The sequence below is a fragment of the Grammomys surdaster genome, unplaced genomic scaffold (genome assembly GCF_004785775.1).
Source record: "Grammomys surdaster isolate TR1022 unplaced genomic scaffold, NIH_TR_1.0 239, whole genome shotgun sequence".
In the NCBI taxonomy this organism is placed as follows: Eukaryota; Metazoa; Chordata; class Mammalia; order Rodentia; family Muridae; genus Grammomys; species Grammomys surdaster.
In genome coordinates, this window is record NW_021604684.1 from 4429098 (window position 1) to 4444425 (window position 15328).

The 15328-nt window shown below is 42.7% G+C and overlaps 1 protein-coding gene and 1 pseudogene across 1 annotated transcript; both read left to right on the forward strand.

Moving 5' to 3' along the window:
• Positions 1-2677: 2677 nt before the first annotated feature.
• LOC114626797 lies at positions 2678-3028 on the forward strand (annotated as a pseudogene).
• A 6523-nt stretch (positions 3029-9551) lies between these two features.
• Mc4r (melanocortin 4 receptor) lies at positions 9552-11432 on the forward strand. Its single transcript, XM_028774316.1, has one exon. It carries the CDS (start codon positions 9959-9961, stop codon positions 10955-10957), a length of 999 nt encoding a protein of 332 aa, XP_028630149.1. The 5' UTR covers positions 9552-9958; the 3' UTR covers positions 10958-11432.
• The last annotated feature ends 3896 nt before the right edge of the window (positions 11433-15328 follow it).

The window sequence follows — 15328 nt, forward strand, 5'->3', positions numbered from 1 at the left end:
AATTAAAATTCTGAGCATATAAATCAGTTACCATAAAACTATAATTTCCACCGGACACAGTGAAAGAGATTGTGGCAAAATCTTAAATTATAACAATTCCTTGAATGACAAAAATCCACCAAAGCATGATTGCTCAGAAGGCACAAAGCGGGCTGTTCTATGCATACACATTGAACACATTATATTCCTGTCTAACTGCTTTCCAACATGGGAACCCCAACACACGGTACCCCATTAGTGATTTTAACCAAGCCTCGGAGAGGAAGCAAAAACAAATCCAAGTGTCAGAAACAGTTCCACACGGAAACCCTCTGAAAGGAATCCATAAAGACAGTTCTACCATATGTAAGACTCAAAGCTAAATCTTAAAGTTACATTAAAGGAGTAAAGAAATTAAAAACAATCCTAGTTAATCCATCAATCAGGGGGATCTGTCTTCCTGCTTTCACCAGTTGTGTGCCTTGTGGGAAGCACCCTGAAGTGTGGCTACTGTTTCCTGCCATAAATAAACCCATACACTTGCCAACAAGACAAATGTATGTGAGGAAACTGACAAATTAGTAACCATCATTGCACAGCTGCTCCACAGAACTGGGAGGAGAGCCCAGAAAACCTTCAGCTCTTTTTAGTTTAAGAGGCTGTTGGATACTGGGCACTACAGATCATCATAACTGTTATGATGATATTATTCCAAGGATGAACCATAGGAAATTTATTTTCTTCCCCCTATTTTCCTCTTTGAAATAGGGTCTGTGTGTCCCAGGCTGGCCTTGAACTTGCTACGTGGTCAAAGATAACCTAAAATTTCTGATCTTCCTGCCTTTACCTCAGCAATGCTGTCATTATAGGGGTGCATTATTATTCCTCATTTGTTAACTGCTGGTATTGAACTGAGGTTTCATGTGTGCTAGACAAGCAATCTACACACTGGGCTAGAGCCTCGGGAACTTTTAATGAACAAATGTGTTGTTGCATATCTTACTTTTCCAGTAAGTTCTTGGGAAAACACGCATGTGTGCATTATCCTTGACTCTGTCAGCCTTCAATTCAGGAATGCCGAGTAACAGCCTCCCCTTTGTTTTCCTGTTCTTGCTCTTATCACAACAACCAACAGCATCACCTCCTGCCAAGCTGAGGCAATCTTCTTCAGTTTGATCTATGAGAGAACTCTGCTATTATATGGTGGGACCTGTTGACTGTTCCCTGCCCTCTACATTCTTTACTATCTAACTGCCTATGGCCTTAAATCTGCTTTGTTGTTTGTTTGTTTGTTTTCCTTCCATGATGGTCACTGGTTGGGATCCGCGGCAGTGATAAAGTGTACCTGGAGATCTTCCGCTAGCTGCCATGATGCCCAGGTCTTAGCTTCTCAACTGTATTCCCATATTGCTCCTAGCCTCACATCCCACAGGGTAGTGGGAGCCTCCACCAGCTGTGCACTGAGGATGCTGCACAGGTCCATCATGGGCACATGCGGTGTTTATAAAGAATGGTTTAAGTCATGGTTCATACAGTGTTCATTAAACACTTCCTTATTTATTTATTTATTATTTATTTATTTATTTATTTAATAGACGTTTTAAATGTACATAGCACCTGCTTCAAGGGCCTTAAGTGCTTTCCAGACCTTAGTATCTCCTATTTATCCCACAGCGAGATATCACACCCTTTACAACAGGAAGAGACTAAAGCTTAGTGGAGTTAAGTGGCTTCCCTACCTCACACAGCTGGGTTCCCTGGAGCTCCTGGAGTCCAGTGCCTTAACCTTCCAGCTCCCAGCTGGGAGAATCTTTAATGAAAAGAATCTTTTACCAAAGTGTCAAGAGTGGCGGAATGTGACAATGAGATTTTCCTACTGAAAAACCGCCACACTGACAGCTGAGGTGGCAAGGACACCAGAGGACATTCCCTTCTTTCCCCTTTGTGTGCCTCCTGTCTCCTGTCTGAAGTGACCTTCTAAAGGCAAAATTCCAGAGACAGAAGAAGCCATGGGACTTAGACATGTGTATCAACTTAGAATATTTACTTTTAATTACAGTAAGTCGTTGGAACTTTACTCTAATCTACGAAACATTTAGCATATGTGTGTGTGTATGTGTGTGTGTCCGTGTGTCTGTGTGTGTGGGGTGCCTGTTTTGTGAATGTGTTTAGAAGTATGTGTGGAGGTTAGGAAAAACTTGTGGCAGTGGGTTTTTTCTTCTTACCATGAGGTTCTGGTGACCAAACTCAGTCTTCAGGTTTGGCAACAAACATGGTTACTATCAAGATATCTCACTGAACTTAGTCTTTGAAACAAAGTCTCACAAACGCAGTCCAAGCTGGCTTGGAACTCACTATGTAGCCCAGGCTGGCCTTAAAGGCATGAAATTCCTCCTGCCCTGGCACCCTGGGTAGGGGAAGTATGGGTCTGAATCACAATGCTCAGCTAAGTGTTTTTAAATAAGCACAATTTTTATAGTTAGAGTCATTTGGCCAATGTATCCCAAAATGTGATTCAGTGAACAGATATACCAAATCACAGTATATTTAGTTTGTCCGTCACATGGCATACATGTTCCTAGAATAATCGTATGTTCTAAAGTCATATTAAAAGAAGCTGCGAGGACGACCCCCAGACGGACCAAATGCCCGCGCCGCTGTATACCCACGTTCAGCGCCGATGTCCCCTGCCACCACCATGCCCAAAAGAAAGGCTGAAGGGGATGGTACAGGAGACAAAGCCAAGGTGAAGGACGAGAGAAGATCTGCAAGATTGTCTGCTAAACCTACTCCTCCAAAGCCAGAGCCCAAGCCTAAAAAGGCCCCTGCAAAGAAGGGAGAGAAAGTACCCAAGGGGAAGAAGGGGAAAGCCAACTCGGGCAAGGATGCGAATAATCCTGCAGAAAATGGAGATGCCAAAACAGACCAGGCACAGAAAGCGGAAGGTGCCGGAGACTCCAAGTGACGTGTGTGCATTTTTGATAACTGTGTACTTCTGGTGACTGTACAGTTTGAAATACTATTTTTTATCAAGTTTTATAAAAATGCAGAATTTTGTTTTACTTTTTTTTTAAAGCTATATTGTTAGCACACAGAACACTTCATTGTTGGGGGCGGGGGGAAGGATCATGTGTCACTAACAAAATAATCTCCCAAGCTGGATTGAGGACAAAAACCTCTTTCCTTGATAATTTTGAAAGGCTTCTGTTGGCTTCCAGGAGAGACGTATTGGTCTTGATGTAGGTGGCCACCAAGACACAACAAATTGCCTTGTGGTCTGGTAAACTCTGAATTCATTTTTATATGCTCTTCCCCCTGTACCATCAACAGACTTAATTCCCTTAAGACCAGAAACCTGTTGGAACCTGGCCCCCAAAATTGGTTTTCCAGCCTATTGGGCGATATGGACTTTACAGTGACATCACTGAGTGTTCTCGGAAGAGCACTGGTTCCTTTTATAAAAGATTGTGGATCTTCAGATTGATAATTCTGTCATGTTCATTTCCTGTAAGTCAGGGTCGGCTTGTGAAAAGTTGTTAAACAACATCCTTAATGTGAACTGTCAACCCTCACTCTAAGCTACTCCCCGTTTTCAAAGCATTGAATGAAGGTTTCATTGGGTTTTATAGTGGCTTTCTGATTTTGGTAGTCTATATAAGAAGGGAATTTGGAAGTTCTTGTATATCATTGATTGTCTGCCCATGTCCTGCCTGAAATACCATGATTGTTTATGAAAAGTATCTTTAATAAAGCTGGTTACAGTTAGGCTTGGAAAAAAAAGTCATATTAAAATAAAACTTAAAAATGAGAGTTTTGTGGCCAGAATGGAATAGAAAATACCAACAAAACAAAACAAATTTAAGAAAACATCCCATCACAATTCAAAGACATAAAGAAAAATAGTAACAGTGTTTTGCACATGCACAGTCTACCACAACTGCATTTTACACAGGCACTGTCTACCACAGCACACTTTAAGAAGGGAAGGGCCTGTGAGTTACTTATGGACGTTTCAGGAATTCTCTCATAGGGTCTCAGCCCCTGTGTGCTTGACTGAGCTCATGGAACTGGCAGTGTTAGTCGAGGTCACCTCTGGTGTCTGGGTGGTGTCCTCTGGGTGCTATCTTGCCTCAGTTCAGCCAGGTCCATTTCATGCACACTTTTACAAAACCAAACCCTCAAACTGCCACATGTTCGAAATGTTCCCTGGCATCCCTTAAGTTTGGAATCAACTCATGTTTGGAACAACTGCTGTAGCGGAACACAATGCGATGGTACAAACCTGAGGAGCGAAGTGAGGGAAGGCACACCTCAGTCTTCTAGGAAGGGACGGAGCTAAGCAGCTTTCTACAGTAGGAGAGCTCAGAAACATCACCTGCTCCTGCCAGCTTCAAACTTCAGGAGGGAGACGAATCGGCAACATTTTCTGAAATGATTTAACTTTGGTACCCTCTATTTTGAGGTGGAAAAAAATTTTTTTAATGATGTCTAAAAATAGTGTTGATGGGTGCTGTAGTTGGGTAAATGTTTCTCTCTGGAACTGTTTCATTTATGTTGTTATAAAATGTAGGGCAAATATTCTTCCTAGGACAGAAATAAGTTACAACCTGAGTTTTCCTTTTTTAAATTAAAAAATTTCCATTTATTTATTTATTTACTTACTTATTTATTTATTTATTCACTTTACATCTCAACTGCAGTCCCCTCCCAGTCCCCCCTCACGTAGCCCTTTCACCTCCCCATCCCCTCCTCCTCTAATAAGGGGGGGGTGCCTCCTCTCCCAGGAACTAACCCACCCTAGCACATCAAGTCTCTGCAGGACTAGGTGCATCCTTTCTCAGACAAGGCAGCCCAGTTAGGGGAACAGGATCCACAGGCAGACAACAGAGACATGGAGAGCACCTGCTCCAGTTGTTGGGAGACCCTCATGAAGACCAAGCTGCACATCTGCTACATATGTGCAGGGGACCTAGCTCCAGCCCATGTATGCTCTTTGGTTGGTGGTTCAGTCACTCAAGCGTCCAGGTTAGTTGACTGTTGGTCTTCTTGTGAAGTCCCTATCCCTTCCAGGTTCCTCAGTCCTTCCCCCAACTCTTCCATAAGATTCCTGAGCTCTGTCTAATGCATGGCTCTGGGTCTACACATGTGTTACAGTCAGCTTCTGGGTGGAGCTTCTCAAAAGACAGTTATGCTAGGTTCCTGTCTGCAAGCATAACAGACTATTATTAATACTGTCGGGGATTGGTTCTTGCTCATGGGATGGTTTTCAAATTGGGCTACTCATTGGTTGGACATTCCTTCTGTCTGTGTTCCATCTTTGTCCCTGCATTTCTTATATGTAGGACACATTTTGGGTTGGAGGTTTTGTGGGTGTGTTGAGGTCCTTACACCTTTGAATCTCTAATGGTTGACAAACACTTAAAGAAATATTCAATGTCCGTTATCATCAGGGAAATGCAAATCAAAATGACTCCAAGATTCCACCTTACACCCATCAGAATGGCTAAAGTAAAAAATTCAAGTGTTAGCACATGCTGGAGAGGATGCTGAGCAAGGGGAACACTCCTCCATTGCTGGTGGGAGAGCAAACTTGTACAACCGCTTGACAGTTTCTCAGAAAACTAGAAATAGTTTTACCTCAAGACCCAGTTATACCACTCCTGTGCATACACCCAAAAGATGCTCCACCATCCCACAAGGACAATTGCTCAGCTATGTTCACAGCAGCTTTATTTAAAATAGCCAGAAACTGGAAACAACCCAGCTGACCCTCAACCAAAGAATGGATAAAGGAAATGTGGCTCACTTACACAATAGAATACTACTCAGCTACCAAAAACAAGGACATCATGAAATATGCAGGCAAATGGATACAACTAGAAAACATATCCTGAGTGAAGTAACCCAGACCCAAAAGGACATGCATGGTATGTACTTACATAAAGTAGATATTAGTCATTAAGTAATACCCATATTACCATCCACAGACCCAAAGAAGCTAAGTAACAGGGAGGGCTCAGGAGGGATGCATGAATCTCATTCAGAAGGAGAAATAAAGTAGTTATTGGAGTTATATGGAAGAAGGGAACTAGGTGGGAGAGGAGATGGGGAGGGAAAGGAGGCAGACTTAGGTATAGGGAGAGCCAGGAAGAGAGGGCAGGGAGAGTGAATAAAAATCAGGGGTGAGTTGGGGGGCATCTCTAGGATGTACCAGAGACTTGGGGTGGGGGAGGCTCCAGAGAGTCTATGAAGGTGACTGTAGCTGAGACTCCTAGCAGTAGAGATAAAGAACTTGAAGCATTTTGTTTGTTTGGTTGGTTTATTATATTTTAGTTGCATATATGAAGTTTTCAAAATACTCTTAGTGTTTGTGACGTGGCTGGTTGTATAGTTCTGGTTCACAGTATAAAGGAGAAATAGAAGATGAATAAAATGTCTACTTCAATGTAGGTAATCTTTTCAGCATGGCTTACATAAATCTAAATTTATACTCAATAAATAAAAATGAGTTTTTATAGGTATTGGATTTTATAAGATTTTCATTTAACCCCAATGTCCAAAACCAAAGCCCTTTTCATGAAAAGATAGAAAAGGAAGTATGCAGACATTTTGTTACTAATGTGTACTTTATTAGTTTAAAATTCACATTATCATATTTAAATTTTCATCCAAGTCTTTTTATCACTTTATTTCTTGTATGAAAAGCTTTTATAATATTAATTTAAACTACAAAATATGTATTTAGTCATCTCATCAACAAGTCTGTTACAGGAGAGGGTTGATAGAGATTAATCTAATTTATTTTAATATAAAAGGTAAGGATGAGAAACAATCTTAGTAAAAATACTAAAGTAAGGACTAGTGTAAAATCTCTCACCAGGTAAATCCACACCACTAGCAACATTTGTTAGCATTATAATGTTTACAACATGAAACCAATTAACTAATGCGCCAAGCAATTTAGGATGAAGCCAGTAAATCGCTAAATTACAGAAAGTTGAAAAAGTGAACGTTGTGGCATTTAACCAGCTTTGTCTGTATCCTTGAAAATAAACTGCCAGAAAGGCACTAAAAAGCATCTCTTAACCAGGAAGTATAGAGGCAACATGACTTGGAAGTCCTTAGAAATCTTTTATCTCCTTTATGGAGAAACAACCCAGCCTACCTGAGCTGAAACCCCCAAATCAGACTTCCAGGGCTTTTTGCTGACTTGGAATGTGTCCTCTAAGAATAGACTTTCCCCCCGATGGCACTAGAAGCAACTGTTAATCTCATGGTTGCCTGACATATTGGACACAACTTAGAGAAAAGAACTGAAAAATTTAAAGGCAAGTGAGGAAACAGGGTCTCCATAGAGACTGATAGAACGAGCTCTGAGAATATAAAAAGTTCTGCTGTTTGTAGAGCTATGCATAAGGTCAAGAAAGAGCCTAAGAATGCTCAAGTCCTCACTTCTGATTTCTCCTCTGTGCTAACAGAGAACTAAGGGGAGGGGAGGTCACCATGGCGGGGTGGCACAGTGCAGGCTTGCTCCAACACATAAGACTGGGAGACTTCCTGTTTGTAGCTGCCTTCATCCATCATTCACTGACCAGTAAGATCACAAATCAGATGATTTACTGGGCACATGAGACAGAGCAGTGCAGACTTCTCTCGTAAGTAACTGAATAAGCAACGATAACCAACCACCATTAACAAAAAACTTTATGTGAGAGGTAAATATGGTTTCTAGAATAGCTGCAACATACTGAATATGTCCAGTTTTGAACAAAAATAAAAAGAAGCAGGAAAGGAAATAATAAAGTATGACCATATGTAGAAGAAAAAATGACCATTAAAAGTTATTTTTGTGTGAAATTCTTTGAGCCAGTTATTATGAACACCTCATATGTCACACCTATAGGAGTAATATTCTGTCACAGGCAATTTCAATAAAGCAATATAAACCTTCATGATGCTGGATTAGGAAATACTTTCTTTGCTATGAAAACTACATGCACTCTATGCCTCCCAGAGGAGGGGCACAAGGGCAAGTGTTACTCAGAAAGATTATTCAGTTAGCTATGTGATGCTTAAATACCTCTGTGGATTTCTTCTCTATCACTTATTTCCTGGTTAAATAACTCACCATTGGAGAAAGTGTGGTAAGGAAACTAAATATGTAAATCATTCTTCTCAAGGGCTCTAGTCAAGTGTCTGGAGGTAATAACTGCCAGCTGCTGTAACAGCTGTACCACTTGGGAGTTTACAATAGTGAAAGCTGTCCCTTGTTCCTAGCACATGCACAGTAGTTGGTCAGCTCAAGATGGAAGGCATGTAGAGGGGAGCTCTCTTCGGCACAGTTACTTTAGTAGGGGGCTTCTACAACATAAAGCATCTAGAAACTCTGTAGTCATTTGCCAGATAGGAGAAAGAGCAGAATCAAGAGGACAGTGACCTAGTGTGTACCGACTTCTGCACTATTAGCCAGAATTCAGTAGTAGGTCCTACTCAGTTCCATACTTGCATGGCAACACTGACTTAGAACAGTGTTCTAAAGCAATGGTTAGCATTATCTCTAACACACACACGCACACACACAGATACACACAGACACACACACACACTGGGGGGGGGGGGAGGGAGTGTGTGGGGCGTGCTCAAAGCTAAGCTGCAATCTCTTCAAAGCAGCACACATGAATGTGCACCCACTGACCCTGGCCTCAGTAAACACATAACCGAAGTGTTTATAGTTTCAGTTTGTGATGCTCCCAACTGTGGAAGAAAAAATAAACAAATTAAAAAACAGAACACTATCTTTAAAAAACAACCAACCACCAACAAAACAACAAAATCCTACCAAAGAAACAAACAAAATTAAAAAAAAACATGCAGAATATTGTCACGTTGTTGATTTGCGTAAGTTCACAATCAATATGCTTCTATTAATGCCACTTGAACTTTTTAAATACTGGGAATGAAAACTTTTCCAGCTGTTATAGCAGAAACTACAAATGGAGAAACAGCTACCAGCACGCAAGAAGTGAACCCGGGCTTAATCCCTGGCTGTGCTGTAATTCTTCACAACATACTCATCTACCTAATTAAGTACTGCCTGTATTTCTAGTCTTTCCAACTGAACCTTCGCTCATTCGGGGGCGAGGGTGGGGGGTCGGGATCCTGGGCAGAGAGGGGCAGTCTGCTTTAGGAGCCAGGACAGCTGCTTTTCATTTCTTTTTTATCTGCGCGCACACATGCAGCTCAGTCTCAAGGAGGAATGAGCCTGGCTGATTCCCGAAGATTTCAGGAGTATCACAGAATGTGCTCCAACAAGCAAGTCATTTCTCTTATAACTTGGAAAGGAAAATCTAGTGTCTTACTTGCTGCTTCCTTCCCACCCCAGCAGCCCTGGCCATTGCCCCAGGTGCTGCCCTGTAATCTATCTGTGCAAGATCAATGTTTCAGAACCACTCAACATGGATTGGTCAGAAGGAAGCAGAGGAGGAGCCATTCAGAAGAGTTTCACCCCACCTCCGTATAACCATAAGAAATCAGCAGCCTGCACCAGGCTGCTCTGGCTCACAGGGATGCTCGGGAAGCTGAACTTCTGAGAGGCTGCGGTGGAAGTGTGGGCGCGCAGATGCAGACGCGGCTTCCAGCTGTACAGAGGCTCTCAGGAAACACACTCTGAAAAGACCCCGAGTAAATACTACGACTAAAGTGAAAGCGGCACTGAGAACAAAAGCAAACTGCAGCCTGGTCAACCGAGAATGAGCATTCAGAAGCGCCAGCTTCTAAAGAGATGAAGAGCAGAACCGAACCCAGAAGAGACCAACAACTCCTTGGCAAGCTCCGCTGCTTCTGACTGTTCACAGCAGGTGCCAACTGCAGCCTCCCAACTTCTAAAGGCATACAGAAAGGGAGAGGATCACTCCGAGCTTCCCTGACCCAGGAGGTTGGATCAGTTCAAAGAGGATTCATATCCAGCTGCTGCAGGAAGATGAACTCCACCCACCACCATGGCATGTATACTTCCCTCCACCTCTGGAACCGCAGCAGCTACGGGCTGCACGGTAATGCCAGCGAGTCTCTGGGGAAGGGGCACTCAGACGGAGGATGCTATGAGCAACTTTTTGTCTCCCCCGAGGTGTTTGTGACTCTGGGTGTCATAAGCCTGTTGGAGAACATTCTAGTGATCGTGGCGATAGCCAAGAACAAGAACCTGCACTCACCCATGTACTTTTTCATCTGTAGCCTGGCTGTGGCCGATATGCTGGTGAGCGTTTCGAATGGGTCGGAAACCATCGTCATCACCCTGCTAAACAGTACAGATACGGACGCCCAGAGCTTCACCGTGAATATTGATAATGTCATTGACTCTGTGATCTGTAGCTCCTTGCTCGCATCCATTTGCAGCCTGCTTTCCATTGCAGTGGACAGGTATTTCACTATCTTTTACGCGCTCCAGTACCATAACATTATGACGGTTAGGCGGGTCGGGATCATCATAAGTTGTATCTGGGCAGCTTGCACGGTGTCAGGCGTCCTCTTCATCATTTACTCGGACAGCAGCGCTGTCATCATCTGCCTCATTTCCATGTTCTTCACCATGCTGGTTCTCATGGCCTCTCTCTATGTCCACATGTTCCTGATGGCGAGGCTTCACATTAAGAGGATTGCTGTCCTCCCAGGCACAGGTACCATCCGCCAGGGTGCCAACATGAAGGGGGCAATTACCTTGACCATCCTGATTGGAGTCTTTGTTGTCTGCTGGGCCCCGTTCTTCCTCCACTTACTGTTCTACATCTCTTGCCCTCAGAATCCATACTGCGTGTGCTTCATGTCTCATTTTAACTTGTATCTCATACTGATCATGTGTAACGCCGTCATCGACCCTCTCATTTATGCCCTCCGGAGTCAAGAACTGAGGAAAACCTTCAAAGAGATCATCTGTTTCTATCCCCTGGGAGGTATCTGTGAGTTGTCTGGCAGGTATTAAGTGGGGACAGAGTGACTACTAGGTAGAGTCCTGCAGACTTTGTCACTCTGGTACAATCTGAGCAGTGTACTTCCCAACAGCTGCCTCTATTGCACAGTACTTTGGTTGAAAATATCAGCTGTATAAATGTAAGTTTGTGACTTTTGACATGAAAAAGTCTCAATGTGTTATGTTTATTGACATGCTACTTCTGTGTTTGTAAATGCTTATTTATGTTCTGCGTAGTGTGGGCATTATGAATTTACATGAAAGCAAAACAGACACCCTTATTAAAACTTTGACAATGTTTCTTTCCTGTTATTTATCAAGATTCAGCACTTGTTCTCTCTGTAGTAGTAGAAATCAGAGTCTTCTTAATGTGATCTCAGCTGTTTTCCGGTGTCACCCCCGCTGCGCCGCAGAAGCTTGACTCCACTGTTTATGGGGAAATATTTAAAAACTAGATGCTTGGTCATGAGTCAGCTCTCTCAGTGAAATTTCAAGCAACTGAATAAAAGCTTACCTGTTATCCTTTCTGCTCAAATATTCTGATGCTTCTTTTTAAATAAAAGAAAGAGAAAGAGGGAAGAAGCAGCTACTGAGGAGAAAGTGAGATTTCAGTCACGTGCATTTCTCCAAGATGGAAAGATTCATTGCTGGAGACCCAGAGTTCACACAGGCCACTCAGCTGGGGTCGGGGAAATGCCCACTAGTAAGATTAAAGTGTCCTGGAAAAGATAAGCTGTGCACGACATGCTGAAATTCCCTATGCCAAATGATACCCCACCATGAGTGACTAAACAGAATGAAGTCTTTCTGGCTTCTTACCAGGGATCCATTTCCTACAGAAACGTCCAGAACAGTTGCCTCTGCACTGAGAGATTCAGCATTCATTTCATCTTAGAGTTGATAATGGGTTGTGTCATCTTTCATGTGTTGGGGGACTTGTTGTCCACTTTCTGGTTACTTTTTGAGCTGGACTGTAAGTGCTGAAGATCAAACATTTTAATTCCCAAGCCAAATCCACAGCACAGAACATTTTGGGACAGTGTTTGTTAATATCTAGAATGTGGAACCCTGTGGAACTTGCACATAACAAGATGGGAAAAAGACACACATGGGGGGCCCTGGAAGGTACAACAAAATACTCCGTTGTTATTAGTCACATCTTGGAATTGGGAGTGCTTGTTTTCTCCAAAGTAATACCAAAGGTGTGGGCCACCGAGCAACCAGATCTATGCTTTCTAGTCTGTGTATACTTTGAAATAAAGAAGACAAAATCTATGTTGAGCCTAAGATTAGAGGCCAACTTTCCTGTGATTCAATTGATAGTGTCTCCAAAATATTCATAGGCAAGAGATAATGCATAGCAGCACCATCTGAGGTAAAAATCTAAATGCATTAATTATAAGCTTGAGAATCACTGAGGGCATCCATGTGCAAATACACATCAAAGTGTAATGGTAAAGCCAACTGTTTCAAGGTGCTATCCCCTGAGCCACACTGCCACTGTACTCATAAGATCAGCTGAGCATATTTGCACATCGGTAGCATCCCAATCAGCTTCTGTGTTGACATTTCCTTTTAGAAGGAAGAGGGTAGGGCGTGACACTGGATCTTCTGTGTATCCACCCATTCTTCCCAGCCATTTGTGTGAATGCAACTTTGACCTAATAGAACTCAGGCTGAGAAGAAAAAGAGGTGAGGATGCCATCTGTGCTGCCATGGAGAAGATGTCTTCCCTGATGGGAGAGGACTCACCAATGTGACTGCTTTGTGGTCACCTATACCTACCTTCACTCATTCTCTTTAAGTAAGCCTAACAAACTCATTGGGTCCCCAGGGTGAACTTTTATAGGATTGTACATGGGTCTGTGGTTGGGCCCATAGGAAGAAGAGGGGGAGATTGTTCATGTCTTCCCTAAGGAAGTAATTTTCACAGCAGGCACCATTGACCAGTGAAGAGTGGTTCTAAGGCTGGGTTTTAACTGCACTACAATGCTTCTATTTCAAACAAAAGTAAATGTTAGGTTTCATACAACTGACAAAGCCTGCTGAAATTTGGATCCTGAATGTTCTCCAAAGGGTCATGCAGTAAAGGCTTGCTCTCCAGAGTGGTGCTACTGTAAAGTGGCAGAGTCTTTAGGTGATGGGACCTAGTTGGATGACTTCCAGTCATTAGAGTGTGTTCTTGACGGGGATAGTGGGCCGTGACTCATGCCTCTTGCTCTCTGTTACTCTCTGAGGCCGTAAGATAAGTGCTTTGGGTCCAGCAGGAGCTGCCTTCTCCATGAAGAGCAGCCTCACCACAGGGCCAGCCAGCACAAGCAGGCCAGCCAGTCTTCTACTATAAAACTCCAAGGCTAGCCAACTTGAACCTTTTCCACTTTATAAATCATCTCAAGTGTTTTTAGTGGCAATCAGAAACTGAGAAAGACACAGAGCCCAAAACAACAGTTGTACCCAGGTGGATTTTTTTCCTGTTATCATTTCTTATTTCACACAATGACTCTGAGAGATCTCGAGACTAAGAGATATGAAGAACATCATATGCACACCCTGTCTCTGCAGCCATGGTCTTTTCAAACTAGCTTATTTCTCTTTAGGGGTCATCTCAGACGTTCAGAGGGAAGGCCTGACTCTTTCTTCATGGTCACACATTTTTTTCTGGAACAATCTGTAGTGTTAGTACATCCATTGGTTGCAGACCAGCTATGTGCCAGAAAGTTCCCAAGATGTTTACAGCACACTGTGGGCCTCCATTGTCTTACCATGCTGAGAATGTCTCTTCCCAACTTATTCTGTGTTTCAAACCTTCCCTGGGAATATTAATTCTCAATATTCTGTTTTTGTTTTTTTTTTTTAAATCTAGCCCCTAATGGGATAGGAACTCCACAGGAAAATCAACAGAATCAACTAACCTGGACCCTTGGGGCTCTCAGATACTGAACCACCAACCAAAGAACATACATGACTGGACCTAGGCACCCCCACACATATGTAGCAGATGTGGAGCTTGGTTTTCATGTGGGTCCTGAACAACTGGAATGGGAGCTATCCCAAAAGCTGTTGCCTGTATGTGGGATATATTCTTCTAGCTGGGCTGCCTTATCTGGCCTCAGTGGGAGAGGAAGTTCCCTTGTCTTACAGAGACTTGAAGTGCCAAGGTGGGGGTATACCCAGAAGGGCCTCACCCACTCAGAGAAGAAGGAGATATGGGGATAGGGAAAGATTATGGGAGGAGGTGACTGGGAAGAGGGCAGTGGATGCAATGTAAAGTGAATAGGTAATAAATAAATGAATAAATAAATAAATCTAGTTTTCTGCAGAGGGACAGTCCTTACTCAGGTGACCTCTGATGGCTATCTTGTATCCAGTAGTGTTTAGAGTTCCAGGTCCTCCAAATGAGTTGGTATGGGGTCATTGTGATGATCTTATAGTTGAAATTCTAGGTGCAGCAAATAACCTTATATCTTGACAGGGGAGAATATGGGGTAAGAATTGAGGTGGAGATTTGGGGGGGGGATGTTAAGAAACTTGACCTGAATAAACGAAGACACCACAGAAAACTGTCCAATAGATCATGTGTGGTGGAATGCTTGCTCCAGTTAGAGAACTTTAAATATATTAAGGACAGATAATTGAGCTTCAGAGAATTACATGAAAAACTTAACAATGAGAGGAAAGCAGATTGTGTTTGTGTTCCCCCAGGCCTGCCTCTAATGGGAACACTTTGGGAAAAGACATAAAATGTTAGCCAACCATGATATTTTGGTTACAGATTGACCCCCCCCATACCCTGAATGGGCCCATACTTCAGCCTCACTTTCCTGACTGCTTCTGTATGCTCTACTTCCCATGTTTTCACTGAAACTCCTTCCGAAATAGGAATCTGATTCTCCTATTGTCTTCCTATGGAGTCTGATGTACAAGATAGATTAGGATACATCTAATACAGATCATCAATTAGAAAAGTGTGCTTGACTTCTGGAAATGTTTTCTCAGGAAGACTCTACATGAAGTCTTCAATGTCCCATTTATTTAACAGTTGGGACTCAACCTTCTTACAGTGGGAATGCTTAGTGCTATGTCATGCCCCCTACTGGATTGTTTTCAAGGCAGACAAAAAGAGCCACTGAGATTGATTGGAGAAGGAAATGAGCTGGGCTTAGCTGAGTCACACACAAGAATGTGGGAAGAGCAACCTGTAGCCATCCTTCCAAAAGTTCATGGCTAATAACTAGAGATATAAAAATCACAGCTCAAGTGAATAAGATTAAGATCCACCACACCACATCAGTCGATCCTGGCCTTACTAGGGATGGTAAAAGTAGTCTGTAATAGTTTTCATTGGTCCATACAATGACAGAGTTAAGAGATACAGCTACTTGT